Source organism: Aplysia californica, unplaced genomic scaffold, assembly GCF_000002075.1.
Source record: "Aplysia californica isolate F4 #8 unplaced genomic scaffold, AplCal3.0 scaffold00210, whole genome shotgun sequence".
Taxonomy (NCBI): Eukaryota; Metazoa; Mollusca; class Gastropoda; order Aplysiida; family Aplysiidae; genus Aplysia; species Aplysia californica.
The window spans coordinates 850,774-868,273 of NW_004797480.1; the positions used below are offsets into that span (position 1 = coordinate 850,774).

At 38.9% G+C, this 17,500-nt stretch overlaps 1 protein-coding gene across 1 annotated transcript in view; it reads left to right on the top strand.

Moving 5' to 3' along the window:
- The window catches only part of LOC101855563 (cilia- and flagella-associated protein 47), a gene marked incomplete in the record, with an annotated part of 91,797 nt that overhangs the window by 67,174 nt on the left and 7,123 nt on the right, over nucleotides 1-17,500 (top strand). The window contains 11 exon segments of the mRNA XM_035970022.1: nucleotides 1,688-1,806; nucleotides 3,793-3,847; nucleotides 4,563-4,711; nucleotides 5,214-5,355; nucleotides 6,322-6,497; nucleotides 7,028-7,135; nucleotides 8,969-9,185; nucleotides 11,042-11,198; nucleotides 12,664-12,895; nucleotides 13,905-14,167; nucleotides 17,227-17,398. Of these exon segments, the coding sequence (XP_035825915.1) occupies nucleotides 1,688-1,806; nucleotides 3,793-3,847; nucleotides 4,563-4,711; nucleotides 5,214-5,355; nucleotides 6,322-6,497; nucleotides 7,028-7,135; nucleotides 8,969-9,185; nucleotides 11,042-11,198; nucleotides 12,664-12,895; nucleotides 13,905-14,167; nucleotides 17,227-17,398 (1,790 nt within the window).

Below are 17,500 nucleotides of genomic sequence, written 5' to 3' on the forward strand. Positions count from 1 at the left end.
GAAGTTGTTGTTTGTGCAGGTGATTGTCTTGGACAGGTGGCCATTAGAACAGATTCTCTTGTATTTGTTCCCTCCAACTTGCTGGCATGCACACTCTTGAGGGCCAGCACTCTCAAAAAAATAAATTTTAATTAGTTGTCCATAACTGAAGGATGAGCACATGTATTCTTACAAGTGCAACTTTACATTTCCTCTTTTTTTCTCTCCCCACACCCTTCCTCTTTTTCTTTCTTTCTCCTTCTCCACTCCCTCCTTCTCCCCTCCTCCGTTTCTCTCTTTCTTTCTCTCACTCTCTTCACGTGGTTGTCGGGTGCTCTGGTGTGGTTTGTTCCTTCTTTCCTATCAAACATCTATCGTCCTTATCTCTCTTCCTTTTTGTGTTTGTTACTCTCTTGTAACACCTCTTAGCTTCTGCACTTATAAGCCCTCATTATGTTGCAAGTGCTGTAAAACTCTTAGTAAAACTAAAATTTCACTCTCTCTGTCTCTCTGTCTTTGTGTCTTTTTCTTTCTTTCTTTCTTTCATTCTTTCTTTCTGTATCTCTTTCTTGTGTCATTCTCTCCCCCCTTCTTGCTCTCTTTCTCTCTACTGTTATTTCTCTCATCCCTTTCTCTCTTTTATTTCTCTCCTTCTGTTATTCTTTTATTCTTTCTTGTCTCTCTCTCTTCTCTCTTTCTCTCTTTCTGACTCTCTCCTTTTTCTTTCTTTCTGCCTCATGCAAGGGCTGATTCTCTCCTTTTATCGCCCATGAAATAGTCGTCATCATTATCTGTTCTTGCTCTTTTCTTGTTTTCTAAAATTATTTTTGCCCCCCCCCCCCCTTCTCTTATTCTTTCAAACACGTTTTTGTTTTCCCCTTTTTCCCTTTTCTAATTTTCCTCCCAACATTTGTCATGAAGTTTTTTTGTCGATGACTTATGTTGTTACCAAGATTGATCTAATACGCAGGGCAAACAGTCAGTTCGATTCATAGAATTGATTCGAGGCCACCCAGATTTTCCTTCATGGAGGGGCAAAAGCTACAACCTTGGCTCAATATGATTGATTCAACTTGTGACCTTGAAAAACAAACGCTTTTGATTTTAAAGGTCACTGTCAAATTTAGTTGAATTCTGTTGGATTGTGCCAAAATAGTAGCTTTCTGCCCATCCAAGAAGGAAAATTCCTTGTTTGTGAAAAACCTTTGTTAGTTTGATTAATTTCCAATCAATCTTTTTATCTACTTGTTATTTTGTTTTTTTTCTCCTCAGCATTAGATTGTTTTTTTTGTGTGTGGCAATACACTTTTTAAAAATGCAGAGATAGTCTGTGGGTGGTTGGCAGGTGCTCTGGTGTGGTTTGCTTCTTCTTTCCTATCACATATCTATCGTCCTTATCTCCCCTTCTTCTTTTTTATGTTTGTTACTCTCTTGTAACACCTCTAATCTTCTGGCGCTCATATGACCTTATGCAGTTGGGAGCGCCGTAAAACCTCTACTAAAACAAAAAAATCGATCTTTTTGTCTACTTGTTATTTTTTATTTTTTTCTCAGCTTTAGTTTTTTTTTTTAGGTGGCAATACACTTCTTTTAAATGCAGAGATAGTCTTTTTGTTGTTTTTAAGATGATTAGTAGTGCAGCATTCAATACATGATGATTTAATTGTTTATAATTCCTCAAGTGTACTGTTTTGCTTCTCTCTCTCAGGGCAAACTGATCTTGACCAACAAAGAGGACGGCACAGAACATGTGTTCCATCTGACAGGCAAGGGGCAGAAACCATTGGCTCTTGATCAGATCCGACTGACCTGTGGAGCAAAGGCCAGGTAATTCAGTTGTTTGCTAGAGTTATTGGTGCATGGTTTCTGCTTTTTGTTGAAGTTAGATACTCTTCTCAAAACGGAAAAGGCAATTTCAAAAGTCCCATTACAGGATACTGGGCAAGTGACCGAGAGTGGTTCAAAAAGAAAAAGAACAAGAGGAAAAAAATGTCATGATGAAGAAATAATACGGACTCGGGCCAGAGATTCATCTGCAACTTCCACATTTTTTTGCTATATTGTAAGCACTTTGCTCATATCATTTATGGGGAATTGGACAAAAAATATCAAAAATGGTGTGCAAGAATGGCAATTCCAATTTATTGAAAAAGAAAAGTTGAAAAAGGATAATTGTGAGGCGCAGCGGGGTGAAATCTGGCGCTCGTCGAAATACAGAAATCGGAGAAAGAGGCATTTTTCTGTTAGTTTTGAAATTTTAATTGAATTTTTATTTATGGTTCAGCCTCTTTTATGTCCATATAAAAACAAATTTCCAAGTAAATTTTACTGAAAATAATTGAGGGAGGAGCGGCACCCGGTAAGTCCCGATTCGGCTCAAAACTATAGATTTTAAGTTGTTGGCATTTTTAGCTTCTTCAGCCTCTCTTACAACTATTTCATCGCAAAAGAACCCCCTAAAGCCTTATTTCTTCCCATACTGGGCATGTGTGTCACCACCATTTCCTCATAAAGTCAATCTTTTATTTTTTTTAATCACTCATTTTCTCCTAACGTGGTTTTTCTATATCCTTTTAAAAATAACTCCTTTTTTTTTCCTCCAATCTTCATGAAATTTTCACAGAATGAAGAAAAGATGTAGTAATAAAACTTTGCGATGATTTTTAAAAATATATGGAACAGTTTTTTGTTGGTAGTGTATGGAGTGTGGATTTTCATGGATTTTTTGAAAACCTCAGGAAAAAATTCAGAAGAAATGTTCTAGTATGTTTAGGAAAAATTCATCACACAGATTTGTAGATCTATTGTTTGCCAAGATGCTTGCAAAAAACCAATATAATTGCATGAAAAATAAGTGCAGTATTAATTAAGTAAGAAATGTCACAAAAATCCAATATGGCCGCTGTATCCGTTGAAACAAAGATTTTTCTCAAATTTGAATGCGGATTTTAAGACTCCTTACTATGCTTGTTATATGTGTGAAATTTGATAACATTAGATTCACTAATACGCGAGATAGCTTTCAGCTGCCTCTTAAAGGCAAATATGTCATTTTTCTGTTTTCAAGGACTCTTTAGCTATTGGAGTAACCAAATTTGGCGGCTATTTTCTCACTAATTTCACCACTGAAAATAAGCGATCCCACTTCCTTCAATCACAAATATCTTGAGTTGAGTTCTATTCAAGATAGATGGATATCTCTTTCATTGAAAGCAAGGCAAACAAATTAGCTTTCTTTGAGATGATTCCAATAACTCCATATACCCACAAATTGATGAGCGCCTGATTTCACTGCGTTGTGACAACAATTGTACTCTACCCCACCTTCTGACTGAAACCGCCATAAATGTGCTTGGTACAAGACACCCTGGCTTAGGTGATTGAAATGTTTACTCGTTGTGTCAGAATGAGAAAAGTTTTTCTTTGGAGATAATTAATTCATTTGAACTTTGTTTATCTAATGTTATTAAGTTTTTTAAATCTTAATTGTTTTGCATCTTAGCAGAAAGTGAACTTAAAGTAAATGTTTTGGATATAATAATATTATTATTTCCAGATTTTAAAAAAAAGGATTGGATCAAAAAGAAAAAAATAGGTACAGATTAGAATTCCTTAGACAGAAAATTTTATTGTTTTCAGGCAGCATCTTGGCTAATATCTTTCTGTTTTCTGACCCAGGCCACCACAAAGATGATAAATGGTTTTAATGCTACATACAGGGGAAATGTTGATGAGCAAAACTTGTTAACAGAGGTGGAAAAGTTCCAATGACATTCTGCTGATTTCCCTCACTTGTTCTTTATTTTATTGCAGTGTGATCCACACAGTCAAAGTGCCAAATGTGACCAAGAAGAAACTCACCTACCGGGTCAGTACACTTACGTAATTTGGGCTATGTTTTGCATTTCTTGATGTAATAACAACTGAAGCTGTAAGTCTTTTCAGGTGTGAAACTTATACTCAGTGTTTTTAGCCCAAATGCTTGGCACAGATTGCTGGTTCTAGTTTAGCATGTGTACTCATGTCTGCTGCTGTTATTTAGCGACATTTGAAAAAAAATTATGAGTAATCAGTACCTTTCTCTATTTCACTGTTTCCAGCTTCAAATGTAGTCAGGGAGAGAAAAAAAGCATCATCACAGTCATAACCAAATTACCAAAGTCATTTGTTGCTGTTTTCAGAAAACTCAGTCAACTGTAATTACTGAAGTCAATCTAATGACCTGAGTAAAAGCTAATAATTGGATTTTCTCTCTCTCTCTCTCTCTCTCTCTCTCTCTCTCTCTCTCTCTCTCTCTCTTTCTCTCTCTCTCTCCCTCTCTTCTCTCTCTCTCTCTCTCTCTCTCTCTTTCTCTCTCTTTCTCTCTCTCTCTCCCTCTCTCTCTCTCTCCCTCTCTCTCTCCCTCTCTCTCTCTTTCCCTCCCTCCCTCCCTCTCTCCCTCTCCCTCTCTCCCTCTCTCCCTCTCCCTCTCTCCCTCTCTCTCTCTTCCTCCCCCTCCCTCCCTCCTTCTCCCTCTCTCTCTCTCTCTCTCTCATTGATGAAAAGAATAAACAAGCCTAATATAGAAGGCTTTGTTTTTCCAGGTTGAGTCTGATCTGCCATTCATCAGTGGTCAGGAGACTGTTACTGTGCTGCCCAATCAAACTGGCACCTACAACTTTGTGGTCACTCCCACCAAGAGAGGAAAGTTTAAGGGTGTAGTGGCGTTCATTGCTGGGGAAAACCCACACAAGTAAGATGCTTAGACAATGTCTCTTATCTTCTTCTTTTTAGGATTGATATATCCCAATTAATGACGTATGGTTTGTATAACAAAGGTGCATTTAAGATGTTATCCCTTTGGTCTTACTTTACCGGTGTTTGGAGGGTGCCACTTAATTGTAGGTCCTGCTTCTTTTTTTGTCTCTTGTGTTTCTGTCTGATTTTTAAAACTTTTTTCTCCACACCAAATGATTGTTATTGTATGCTTCTCTTTACTCAAACCAACTCAAATAAGTTATGTTTTCATTTTTGTAAGTTATATGGAGTATTGGAAATTGTACTTTGTAGAGCCTTTCGTCGAACAAGCCTGTTCTGTTGAAATGTCTCATGAGTTGGGCCACTCTGCATCCCATAATGGGATCTTCACAATGTTTGTCCTTTTAAAACAACCAGGAGACTTCTTTTGAACCAAATGCTGTGAGAAATGAAATTGTCTAAGGGATAATGATGGATGCCTTGTTTATGTTTTCCAGAGAAGTGGACAGTGATGGTGAAGAACTACCCCAGGATGAGAGTGGCAGAGAGTACCACGGCTATCGCATGTGGTACTCGCTGGAGGTCGATGTCAAACCCCCTGTGCCAGAGAGGACCATGACAGTCACCTGTGCCTGCCAGGTAGTGTGCAGTAAACTTATCCCTCCCTCTTCTTCTTCCTTCTCTCCATCTTCTTTTTGCTATTCCTCTTCCTTCGTAGTCCATAGACACTCCAAGGTTTTTCTCCTTTTTCTTTTACTTTTAATTATTACCACTTTTCTTATTTTTTCATTGATTCTGGTGAAACAGACATTTTGCTATCGTATGCAGAGAACATGAGTTCAGTTGCCAAGCAGGGAGGTTTTATTGAGTGTCTCCATCTGTGTGCTGGAATGTTGTACCCCTTTCAGCCTTTGTTGGTTCTGACAGGTGGGATTGAGGCAGCACGCCTCCTTAAAGATCTAACCTGTATTAGTAGGGGTGTAAAACATCTACAATTACATTTTTTTTTTCATCTGTTCTTGGCAAAGTGTCTCCATTATTGTTTAGGGTCAACTTAAAACTCCGTCTCAACTCAACTCCTCCTCCTCAAGACACCAGAAATGGATAAACCAAGAGATGTTAAGAAAGAGAAAGCAGTACCAACCCTTTGAGCCCTAATCGTTGAGCCTTCCTGACCCTTACACTTGAGCTCGTATGGAAAAATCTTCTAGATTTGTGCAATATGAAGCCGAGATGGACGTTTGTGATGATACATGTTACTAAGTGTCCTTGAGCCTGTGAGGTTTAGTTTTAGTTTTTCCTTACCTGTCCCTAACTTTCATTCTCTTCCTCACTTACTACTATTCCTTCTTATTATCCCCTAACTCATAAGAGTGAACAAAAAAGAAGTGACATGGTGATTGATAATCTAGAGATAACTTGTCACAGCATTAGAGGATTTTGCTTGTAAAGCCATCTTCTTTTTTTTTTCTTTCCTGCTGTTGCTTCTTCGTCAACAAATTGTACCCAGGTTGTGAATTCTTAGTATTGTATCGTAGAGCTTATCCTGTAAGGCAAATAAACTAAGAATTGAGATTGAAACTTGTTTTTGCTTTTTTACAACAGAAAAAGGCTGTACTGGAGGTGATTGTTCGTAACCCAACGCCAAAAGAGATAACTCTGACAGCGACCATCAAAGGGCGAGACCTGACGGGTCCACTCATGATCACCCTCCCGCCTGGTGAGAAGGATGTCTACACCCTCACCTATGCTCCCTCTCAGATAGGAGAAACTAGGGGCAGGTAAGGAGTTTACCGTAAATGATCAGGACCTGTGACTCAAAAGTGTTGTGCCTCTATGTATCATTTCCTGTGAGGCAAAGTCTGGTGTAGATGAATAAATTAGTTTACAGTTGTCACCCACACACAAAGCTTCTACTTTCAGAAATGTAGGCAGGTATATCGTTAGCATCATTCCACAAAAGCTAAAGTCATTTTTTGAAATTTTGAGAAGGTTAATGAAAAAGAGATTGCCTAAGCCATACGATGGCTTGGGCATTTGTGATTTTTCAGTTAAAAACTAGGAAAAATAACTAAATTAGAAAAATGGCTATATCTTGAAACCCTCAGAAACCAATTTGGTGGGCTAGAATAACACTAAAGATATACAAAGTCCACTAGTATGGACTTAAGTATTATGCATAATCATTTTATTTAGTTATAGCCAAGTTACTTGTACACAGTAAAGATGAGACCAGAATCAGCTTTTATTTTTTTCCTTTCTGAACAAGGTAATTAACTTGATTAACTTGTACTCTGCTCCATTGTTGCAGCTTGATCTTCTTCAATGAAGAGGTTGGGGAGTTCTGGTATGACCTGGTCTTGAAAGCTCAGTCTCCTTTGCCGACAACACTACCACACATGGAATGTGAACTCGGAAGGTTGGTGCAAAATTCAGAGATAATCTTGTCAGATTGTCTAGCTGTTTTGTAGCTATAACTGTTGCTTGTATTGTTCTGTTTCCATGTTGGTAGGTTGGTGGGTTTTCTGATGTTGTCTGGTGTATTGTCATTTGGTCTCACTTTGTACCTATTTAACTACCAGAATCTGTGATGTAGCGGTTAGGTGCTTCGCTGTTACATGCAGAAGACATTGTTTCCTTCATAGTCCGGGTGGAAGCAGCCTGCCTTCTAAACTATCTAAATTATGTCCTTGGATGTGTAGAACATATTCATCAAGCATCCAGAACTGTTGTAGATATTTATCAATTTCTGCTTAACACTTGCCTCGCTGGACCAAGAGCCGCAAAATACGGCTCGAGTGGCTTGCTATCTATCTCGGCTGATCCACGTTTTCAAAATGATAGAATAGACTTCCTGTTAGCAGATACGAAAGAAAATATAGCACTGAGAGACGAATTTTAGTCATTTCAGGGCTTTTTTTGTCCCCTTCGAAACGTAAATATGAGGGGAAAAAACGCTACCCTGACTTCAGTATATGTCTCATATTTTCACTTCTATATTAGGTACACATACATAACTTTCAACATTTCTTCGCATTACTTGAGGCAACCTACTTGGGAAGTTTGAATTATGCTGTTGTTGTACTTTTTAAAATATGACCTTTCAAAGCTGGAAAATTGTTGATTTCATATGATGCCTTCGATATTGCATAATCACTTTTAAAAACCCCAAAGTAATATAATTGGAATAAATCTTCAATATTGTATCGTCGTCTGATAGATTATATTTTAACCTGCAGTTTGATGGGCCATAAGATATGGTTTGTGTGTGTTCAGTTGGATGTTTTGACGTTATCTTTTGTCGGGGTAGAGGTGTAAATATAGGTCAAGGGAAAAGTCCTGGGCCAGTGGTGGATTTTGGCCTGTTAGGGAAAGAGTTTAACGGTTGATGGATGTTTTTGTCTTCTTTACTCCTTTTACTTGTTTTAAGAGTCATTTCTTTCCTCATCTGTTCCCGGTGGAATGTAGTTATTGTTTTGCATTCTTGCTATACTCAATAGTTCTATGATCCCAGTCATTGTCATGAAGGCGGAAAAAGGTAAATGTTGGGCGTAACCACTTCAGAGAAGTTTGCTTGTAGTCTTTTGACACACTGGAAAATACTTTTGTTCACAATATGACAGATGACAGCTGGACAAACAATTTTGCAAATATTTAGGATCTAACTGTTCTGAGTACTATTGATAACTGCAGAGCACATAGACGTGTGCTTTTCTGCATTATTTTCAAGGTCATAGTTTTGTTCTTAGTAAAAGTTGGTATACTCCTTGCGGTAAAAGTAAATCAGCGTCAGACACCATTTGCTCAAGACTTCTTTTATTTTACATCTGTAATGACCCCTGCCTTATTCTTCTGAAAGTATTTCAAACCAAGCAAACCATACAAATCCTCACTTTTCACTATACTCAAGTTCACAAAAAGAGCTTTCCAGTAGTAACAAAACCTGCGTAGATCTAGATGTTACTTGGTATTGTATTGGTTTAACACTGTTATTAGCGCAGAGGGGTCATGTAACATAATGTAAGATTAGGCACTCAATCTAAAGATTCTGCCTTTATTCATTTTCCCTTTTGATCTTTCCTACCAATCACCCTCCTTTAAATTTCCCTAGTGCAATCTCTACATCAATCTGCTTCTCTTCTATTGGTATCTAGGTGACCAAGTTCTTTTCATCCTATAAAATTGCCACTGAAAAACAGTTTATATCGCCATTCATAGCTCTGTATTTTTCTCTTTTCATTTGCTTTTCCAGGTGGACTAAACAGACAATCACTCTGAACAACCCAACAGACGAGACCCTTGAACTTGTCCCTAGCATCTCCAACACCAACAACTTCTCCCTGGAGCGTGACAACGAGCGCCCCATTGTGCTGCGGCCACATTCCAGCGTGGAGGTACCGCTTCGATTCATGCCCTCATGTCTAGGGGAGGCTGACCACCTGGCCAAAGTCATCTTTATGAGTCAGCAGGTCAGTACAGGGATGAAAGGAATCCCAAGTTGACTTTTGATTTGTTGTTTTGTTTTTGTTTAATGGTGTTATCAAGGGGGCTTAGTCATTTGGACACTGGACTATCATTTGCTAAAGTGCGATATACTTTGGTATTCAAGTATAATTGTCTAATGCACCACTGTTATGGATAAAGTTTAGACCCTAGATCTTTTAGGAAGCAGGCTACTTCAATGCTTCTAGTCAGGGCCAGCCTGGGCGAAGTGGAATACTGCATTATAGTTATAGCAGAAAGACAAAGGTAATGGATAAAACAAACTTTTTTACATGGGAACTGAACTCTTGTCTTATACACACTACTGTGAAGAGCCAACTCGTTTCCCTGTGAAAGCTGATCTGTCAGTGCTACTGTCAGGCACTACACCATACGCACATTGCCTAGTGCCCCAACATATTGTTATGGGATGCTGATTGTCTTTATTTAATTCGAGTATACCTAATTAAGTTACTACTTGTATGAGGCACTAGGCACAAACAAGTCATTTTGAAGATAAAGCACTTGGTTCAGATTAGTCAGAATAATATGTGAGGCAGCGTGGTGAAATCAGGCGCTCGTCAAAATAATCAAATTGAAGAAACTGGCATTTTTCTGCAGGTTTGTTAATTTTTATCCAATTTTCGTATTTTGGCTCAATACCTTTCATTCTCATTATAGCACACATTGCTATGTTGATTTTACTGAAAAACGTTGATTAAAGGCACTAAAAATGTAAATTTTCAGTTTCCACGAACTCTCAAGGTAAGAAAATAACTCATCTTTGGCTGCCATTTTCTCAATAATTTTAACTCTGAAAACAGGTGACCCCCACCTCCTTCATTTGCGAATATCTCGACTTCTGTTCAAGACAAATGGATATATTTTTCAACCAAAGCAAGACAAAAGTACAAGGTTTCAGATGCTACCAATAACTCTACATGCCCAAAAATTGACGAGAGCCTGATTCCACTGCGTTGTGACACATATGAGCTACTCATTTTATAAAGTTTTGTTTCTTTTTTTTTTGTCCCTCTGAATTGAGCTATACAAAATGTGTTTGTGAAAATATTGATTGACACTTTATTTTCTTTATCAACCTGTGTTTTGTGGAGGACTTTGGTTTGGATTTCCAAAGAGACGTTCTTAACTTTATTAACTTAAAAAATTGTTATGAGTCTCCATCCAGTTAATTCAATTATTTCTGAGATGAAAGTAAAAATTTATGAAAGTGTGTTATTGCCTGCATATATGTGGGTGTGCCTGGAGAAAGGTCCCAGTTGTCGGCAAAGCATTTTTTGAGCAACAGGGTTAAAAGGCCAAAATAGTTTCACCTGATCAAAAGTTTAGTTCCATAAAAAAAACATGCGTTTAACCATTTCTGAATAATACATTGAAAGAATCTTATAATATCTTAAGTCTAAATATTTTTTATTACTTGTTTTTGTAACATGTTGTACTTCACCAAAGGGTACAAATGTGCTAGAAATTGGGTTTTTCTCCAAACTTTGTATTTACTCCTTGTGTTACAAAATGTGGCATATCTTTAAAATTATTCAAAATGTTTGAAAATTTAAAAAAATCGGCATGTTCAGCATTGTATTTGCTACAAGGATATGCCCTTATTTCAATATCCCAAATTTCCGACTATTGGGACCTCTCTCAAGGCACACACACATATATTGAGACTTCATTAGAAAAGGGGTGCTATTGAGGGGGGAAGGGGGATTTAATCCTTTGCCATACTGTTTCTTTTGTTCGCATGCCTGTTTTTTTTTTTTTTAGTTTGCTTGTTTGTTTGTTTGCTTGTATGACATGCTAATTGTTTCAATCCTTCATCCAGCTTGGTGAGTGGGTGTTTGTGGCATCTGGCACAGGCCTTCTACCCCGCCCCCAGGCTCCAGTCAGTGTGTACACCAGTGCTGGCTCCAACACCACTCTCATCATTCCATTCCGCAACCCAACAGATTCTGCTGTGCTGGCAGATATTGTGCTGACTGGTAAGTTTTACAATGCATGCTTTAACCTTAAGGGCCCATTGTGCATACCTTAGTTTTTTCTACTTTTAACCTTCTACATACTGAAAGCAAATCTCAGAGTGTAGTAGCAGTGTAATGTTTTTGTAAATTTAGCAGTTGCCACTTTGGAGCTCAGATGCATAGATCCTGTAAACTCAGAGATCCATTACTCAAGGGTTATCCACTTGCACACCACATGCTGAGAAATATTTCACAGTGTGCAAAACGTCACAAGTCACAATCTTTAATTGACAGTTGTTTGTTTATTATAAATAGCAGTTAGGTAAAAGTAAACTTCAATGAAAAAAGAAAAGGAAAATGGCTTGATTGATGTTTGTTGTGTAGCTGATAGATGCAGGAGACTTGAGTTCAGTTTCATAGTGGGCCAGATTTTAATTGTACATCTCAATCTTTCTCCTGGGATGGTGTATCCCTCTCAGCCTGTGTTGGCCTTGACAGGCTGGGTCGAAAGCCCATCTCTTAAATGATCTGAAATGTGTCGATAGCGGTATAAAATCACCTGCTCAAAAATTATTTTTTTTTAAAGATTACCTTACCCATTGAGAAGACATGCGTAGAGCAAGCCATAACAACGTAATTATCTTGAAAGTACTGAGATGAACAAGTGCTCTGATTCGATGTGTTGGCTCTGTCTTCATAATTTTTGTAGGAAAGACAACACCAGGCACAAAGCCCACACTTGCCATCAAACTATAGATCAACAGAAAGAGGAATAAAGAGACGGCTTCCACCTTTGCTCAGACCCATGTAGAACAAACCATAATGAAGCAAACAATTTGAAACTACAGAGACTTAACCATCATTTTGATTCTTCATATTGGCTGTGGCTTTCTTACTCGATGTATGTAAGAAAGACAAGACGGCTTTCTTTGTTCTAGCATAAAAAGAGACATATTAATATCGACAAGTGGACACAGAAGACAGGGTTATAACTCTCTTCATTCAAAACTGTATTGAAGCAAGGATAGGAACTTCACAAAACATGGGTTTTCAAGGGTATATTTTGCCCACCTACAGCACATACAGTTGCACAGTACGAGGGTGTACCAGGTATGTCCGTAGAACGGGCAAGGGGTTAAAGAGCCTTCATGTCTTTTGTATACATCCATTTTAACAGAAGACTAGAAAAAGACTACATCATATGGACTGCTTGTATTCTTTAATTAAATAATGATTGATATAATTGAATTGCAAGTTACATTGCATGTTTTCTTTAAGACTCCATATTTTTGTGCGAATAATGGGAAAATTGTCTTTGCACTGGTTTAGAAAAAGAAGACAAACAAGAAAGAAAAGAAGAAGTGTCTTTGCACTTGTTTAGAAAAAGAAGAAGAAAAAGAAAGAAAAGAAGAAGAAAAAGAGGGAGGAGAAGGAGGAGGAGAACAAAAGCAACAATGGCAACAGCATGTATTTCCCCACTCCTCAGACACAGAAGCACCGTCCACAGCCCAAGAATGTGAGGGTCTCCCTGGGCCGGAGTCTGCCTTCAAACTCTTGATCAAACATGACTCTGGTCTGCGTGTGGGACCCAAGTCGACTCTGGAGATTCCCATCAGTTTTGCACCCAAAGAGATGCTCAACTACCAGGCCTTCTGTACTGTTGTTGTGAGGCGGGAAGATGGACAACAGTGGCCATATGTGCCCCAAGATGCACTTGGGTGAGTAAAGGGTGGTTTACTCTCTGTGTGGTGTGGTAAGGGTTTAATACCCCTTTCAATTCTGTAAGCTTATTTAAGACCTCAAATTTACCTTTAATATCCGATGAGACTGAGTGAGAAAGGTGTGGAGCTTTGAAAAATCCCTATATATAACTCAGGTTTGAGAACGCCACAAAAAAGATTCAAATCAGAGTCATCCAGCATTATATCAAGTGAACTAACTGTGGGTATTTTGTCTCTGTTTCGGAATAGATAGAGAAGAAGGGGTGCAAACTCTTAGATAGTGCTGTGTGTTTATACTGGTCTTAAACCCATACTGAAATATATTGTAGAGAAAGTCAAATATGTGTTCTATCGAATAATTTAAGGCTGTGAGTTTGTGGGAAGATTTAAAAAAATGAATCTTGAACGTTCGACTAAACAGTCGTAGTTATGGTGGATTGGTTTATTTAATGTAAAAAGATTTGGGTATCAACAGCATGTTATGAATGTTGAATCCTAAATTCACAAGCAACCATGTGACATAGTACATACCATCTAAGTGTTTTGTTCACATACTGTGTATAATCTGTTTTGCGGACACTCTGCTTCTTGTCACCACAGCTCATCACTTTGTTCAAGGACACATAACGTCAGTGTTGCAAGGGATCTACTTAAGTCCATTTGGGAATTTTTTACTCCAGAGGCAAAAAATCCCTAGTTTTTGCTGTGTTGTTTCTATCAGGAATCATTAAAAGCAAAAAAATTGTAAGCCTTGATCATAGCGTTATACTGCTTTTTGGTGATGCTGAAAGGTGCATCTTTGATAGGGCTTTGGGATAGTGTAAAACTCGAGAATTCTCAAAATTTGGACTTACTGGATTGCTTGCAACTGAGACTATAATATCAGTGAGCCCTGATCAAAATCTAAGTCTTGTGTTGTTGGCTTTACTTGACCATGTCTGTGAGCCTTCAGTAAAGACATTGATAAGTCTTTTGATTCCCCCGACCCTTTGTTTTCTCAACTCAGTCACAAGCTGTCCAGTATGAGCACCGGTCTCAGTGAAATCCGATGGCTGTACCCAATTCACGGCGTGCCTGAGTCTGCACCGGTCAAGGACAATCAGGCAGCAGGAATCACGTGCCAGGCACGAGACCAGGTGGAGCAGCGGCTGGAGGTCACTCTTGCCGGGGTGGTGCCTGGGTCATCTGGAGCCAGTTCTTTGGCTACTCGGGCCAAAACTCCTAAAGACAAGAAGCCTCAGATACCTGAGGGCGTTGTTGTGGGAAATAGTAAGTCATGCAGCTGAGCTGTAGAGATAGAGCAGTGACCAGCACTAAGTCACGCCGCTGCGCTGTAGAGATAGAGCAGTGACCAACACTAAGTCATGCCGCTGAGCTGTAGAGATAGAGCAGTGACCAACACTAAGTCATTCCAACCAACACTAAGTCATTCCAACCAACACTAAGTCATGCCACTGAGCTGTAGAGATAGAGCAGTGACCAACACTAAGTCATTCCACTGAGCTGTAGAGATAGAGCAGTGACCAACACTAAGTCATGCCACTGAGCTGTAGAGATAGAGCAGTGACCAACACTAAGTCATGCCACTGAGCTGTAGAGATAGAGCAGTGACCAACACTAAGTCATTCCACTGAGCTGTAGAGATAGAGCAGTGACCAACACTAAGTCATTCCACTGAGCTGTAGAGATAGAGCAGTGACCAACACTAAGTCATACCACTGAGCTGTAGAGATAGAGCAGTGACCAACACTAAGTCATGACACTGAGCTGTAGAGATAGAGCAGTGACCAACACTAAGTCATTCCACTGAGCTGTAGAGATAGAGCAGTGACCAACACTAAGTCATTCCAACCAACACTAAGTCACGCCGCTGAGCTGTAGAGATAGAGCAGTGACCAACACTAAGTCATTCCAACCAACACTAAGTCATTCCAACCAACACTAAGTCATTCCAACCAACACTAAGTCATTCCAACCAACACTAAGTCATGCCACTGAGCTGTAGAGATAGAGCAGTGACCAACACTAAGTCATTCCACTGAGCTGTAGAGATAGAGCAGTGACCAACACTAAGTCATTCCACTGAGCTGTAGAGATAGAGCAGTGACCAACACTAAGTCATTCCACTGAGCTGTAGAGATAGAGCAGTGACCAACACTAAGTCATTCCACTGAGCTGTAGAGATAGAGCAGTGACCAACACTAAGTCATTCCACTGAGCTGTAGAGATAGAGCAGTGACCAACACTAAGTCATTCCACTGAGCTGTAGAGATAGAGCAGTGACCAACACTAAGTCATTCCACTGAGCTGTAGAGATAGAGCAGTGACCAACACTAAGTCATTCCAACCAACACTAAGTCATGCCACTGAGCTGTAGAGATAGAGCAGTGACCAACACTAAGTCATTCCACTGAGCTGTAGAGATAGAGCAGTGACCAACACTAAGTCATTCCAACCAACACTATGTCACGCCGCTGAGCTGTAGAGATAGAGCAGTGACCAACACTAAGTCATTCCAACCAACACTAAGTCATGCCACTGAGCTGTAGAGATAGAGCAGTGACCAACACTAAGTCATTCCAACCAACACTAAGTCACGCCTCTGAGCTGTAGAGATAGAGCAGTGACCAACACTAAGTCATTCCACTGAGCTGTAGAGATAGAGCAGTGACCAACACTAAGTCATTCCAACCAACACTAAGTCATGCCACTGAGCTGCGGAGATAGGGTAGTGAATAACTGTATGCTAGGTCTCTGAGTTGTTGTCTATAGATAAATGTGACAATAAACTACAAGGGAAAAGGTCTGAAAAATCTTGTGGTTGTCAACCAATTTTTAAGGGGACAATTATTTGCTCTGTGTTGGGTGTACGTGGTGGATGAATTTTGGGTTGGATTATCACTTGTGCCAAGTTCACGGAAGATGGAAATGTCACAGTAGGTTTTAAGAATTTAAGAGGAGAGGGGTTTTCTGATTTGACCAAAAGAAATATTGAAAACTGGTTCAGGTGGGGGAGGAGGGGGGGGGGGGGGAGGAGCAGAGAGTACAATGGATAGGTAAGGAACAAAATGAGGAAATGAGGATGCTCATGAAAAATACTCATGAGAAAAAAGTCACAAATTTGTTGTGAGTATTTTGTGAAGAAACAAAGACAAACAATCTTTTTTCTAATGTTAAGAAAACACAAAACTGTCTCTGTTTGTGAAATACAGACAAATTACCTCTGCATGAGGCACGGTAATAGAATAAGATGGTGATGTGATGTGCAATGAATGGAAAGACTGCTCTTGCAATGTTTTTTTCTTGTTTTGTCCACCTATGTACACCAAATATATGCAAATCAAATTTGCTGAATTTTGTTACTGTTTTTCTTTCTGGTCAGCTTATATTTATTATAATAAAAAAGTTTCTCTAAACTGTGAGTCAGTGGGTTGTATCTTTTTTGCTAATGAGCTTTAAAAATGTTAACAATTTTCGTTTGTCTTTTTAATGCTTTTCTTAATTATTTCATTTGCATTGGGTTTCTTTGCCTTTTATGAAAGATTTAATGTTTTTGGTTTGCAGTACTGAATTTGAAATTGTCAAAAATATCAAATTTGAAGGCTATATGTAACGTACAAAATATATTATACTTTAGATATTGTTTGGTGAATATTGATCCATGAAATTTTGTTTTATTTTGTAAGCTGTCGCTGTCGCTGACACTTTTTTGGTCACATTTTTGTTGCACTTTCATTAATCTGAAGTATGTGTATAAGTCATTTTAACCTACTTCTGTGTTGTAAAAACAGGGAAAGAAAAAATTAATTATCGTATATCAATTTACCCTACACTGCAGGTTTTCTTAAAAGGTGTTTAATAGGTCATCTTGTGAGAAAATACAGTTTAAAATTCAGAGACTGCAGGTAGTTAGAAGGCACCACTTGTAGATCCTACCTTTTCTTTCTCCACCTGTTGCTGTCAGTTTGCCCTGCTTTCTTCCTGGCATTTAATGACTTTAACCCTATCCGTACGTCGTGTTTTACTATCGTATCCATACGATGTGGGGAACTCTGTGTCACCACTTTCCAAAGAGGAAATTTACTAGTTAATCCGATCCAAACGCTTTGCATAGCAGTCTGTCAAAATCATTATTTGAGAAATACGGTAAGTTTCAAAGAAATCTTCGTACTAGAAGTAGAAGTATTATAAAATGTGAAGAATACAACTAACTTTATCCTCTTCATCTATGACCCCGGGGTGTACGGATAGGGTTAAGTTACTGTGTTGATGTGCCTCTCTTTACTTTAAAAAAATACAAATTCTGACATACTTTCTTGGGTTTTCAGCCATGGCAACAGCAGAGGAGTTCAGCTTTGAGCTGTCTTATGCTAATGATGAAGCCAAGGACATCATTCAGAACTCTGTTGACATGAGCATTGCCCGACACTACCGTGATCCTGCTACTGGACTGGTCACTCTCATCTTCAACGTCAGATTTGTGCCTCTCAAGTCCTTGGAGTGAGTTCATAGCTCTTGCTCAGTTGTTGTCTTACTCTCTCGCTCTCATTTTCTTTTTGCCTTTCTCCCTTTCCTCCCTCTCTCTCTCACTCTCTCTTGCTG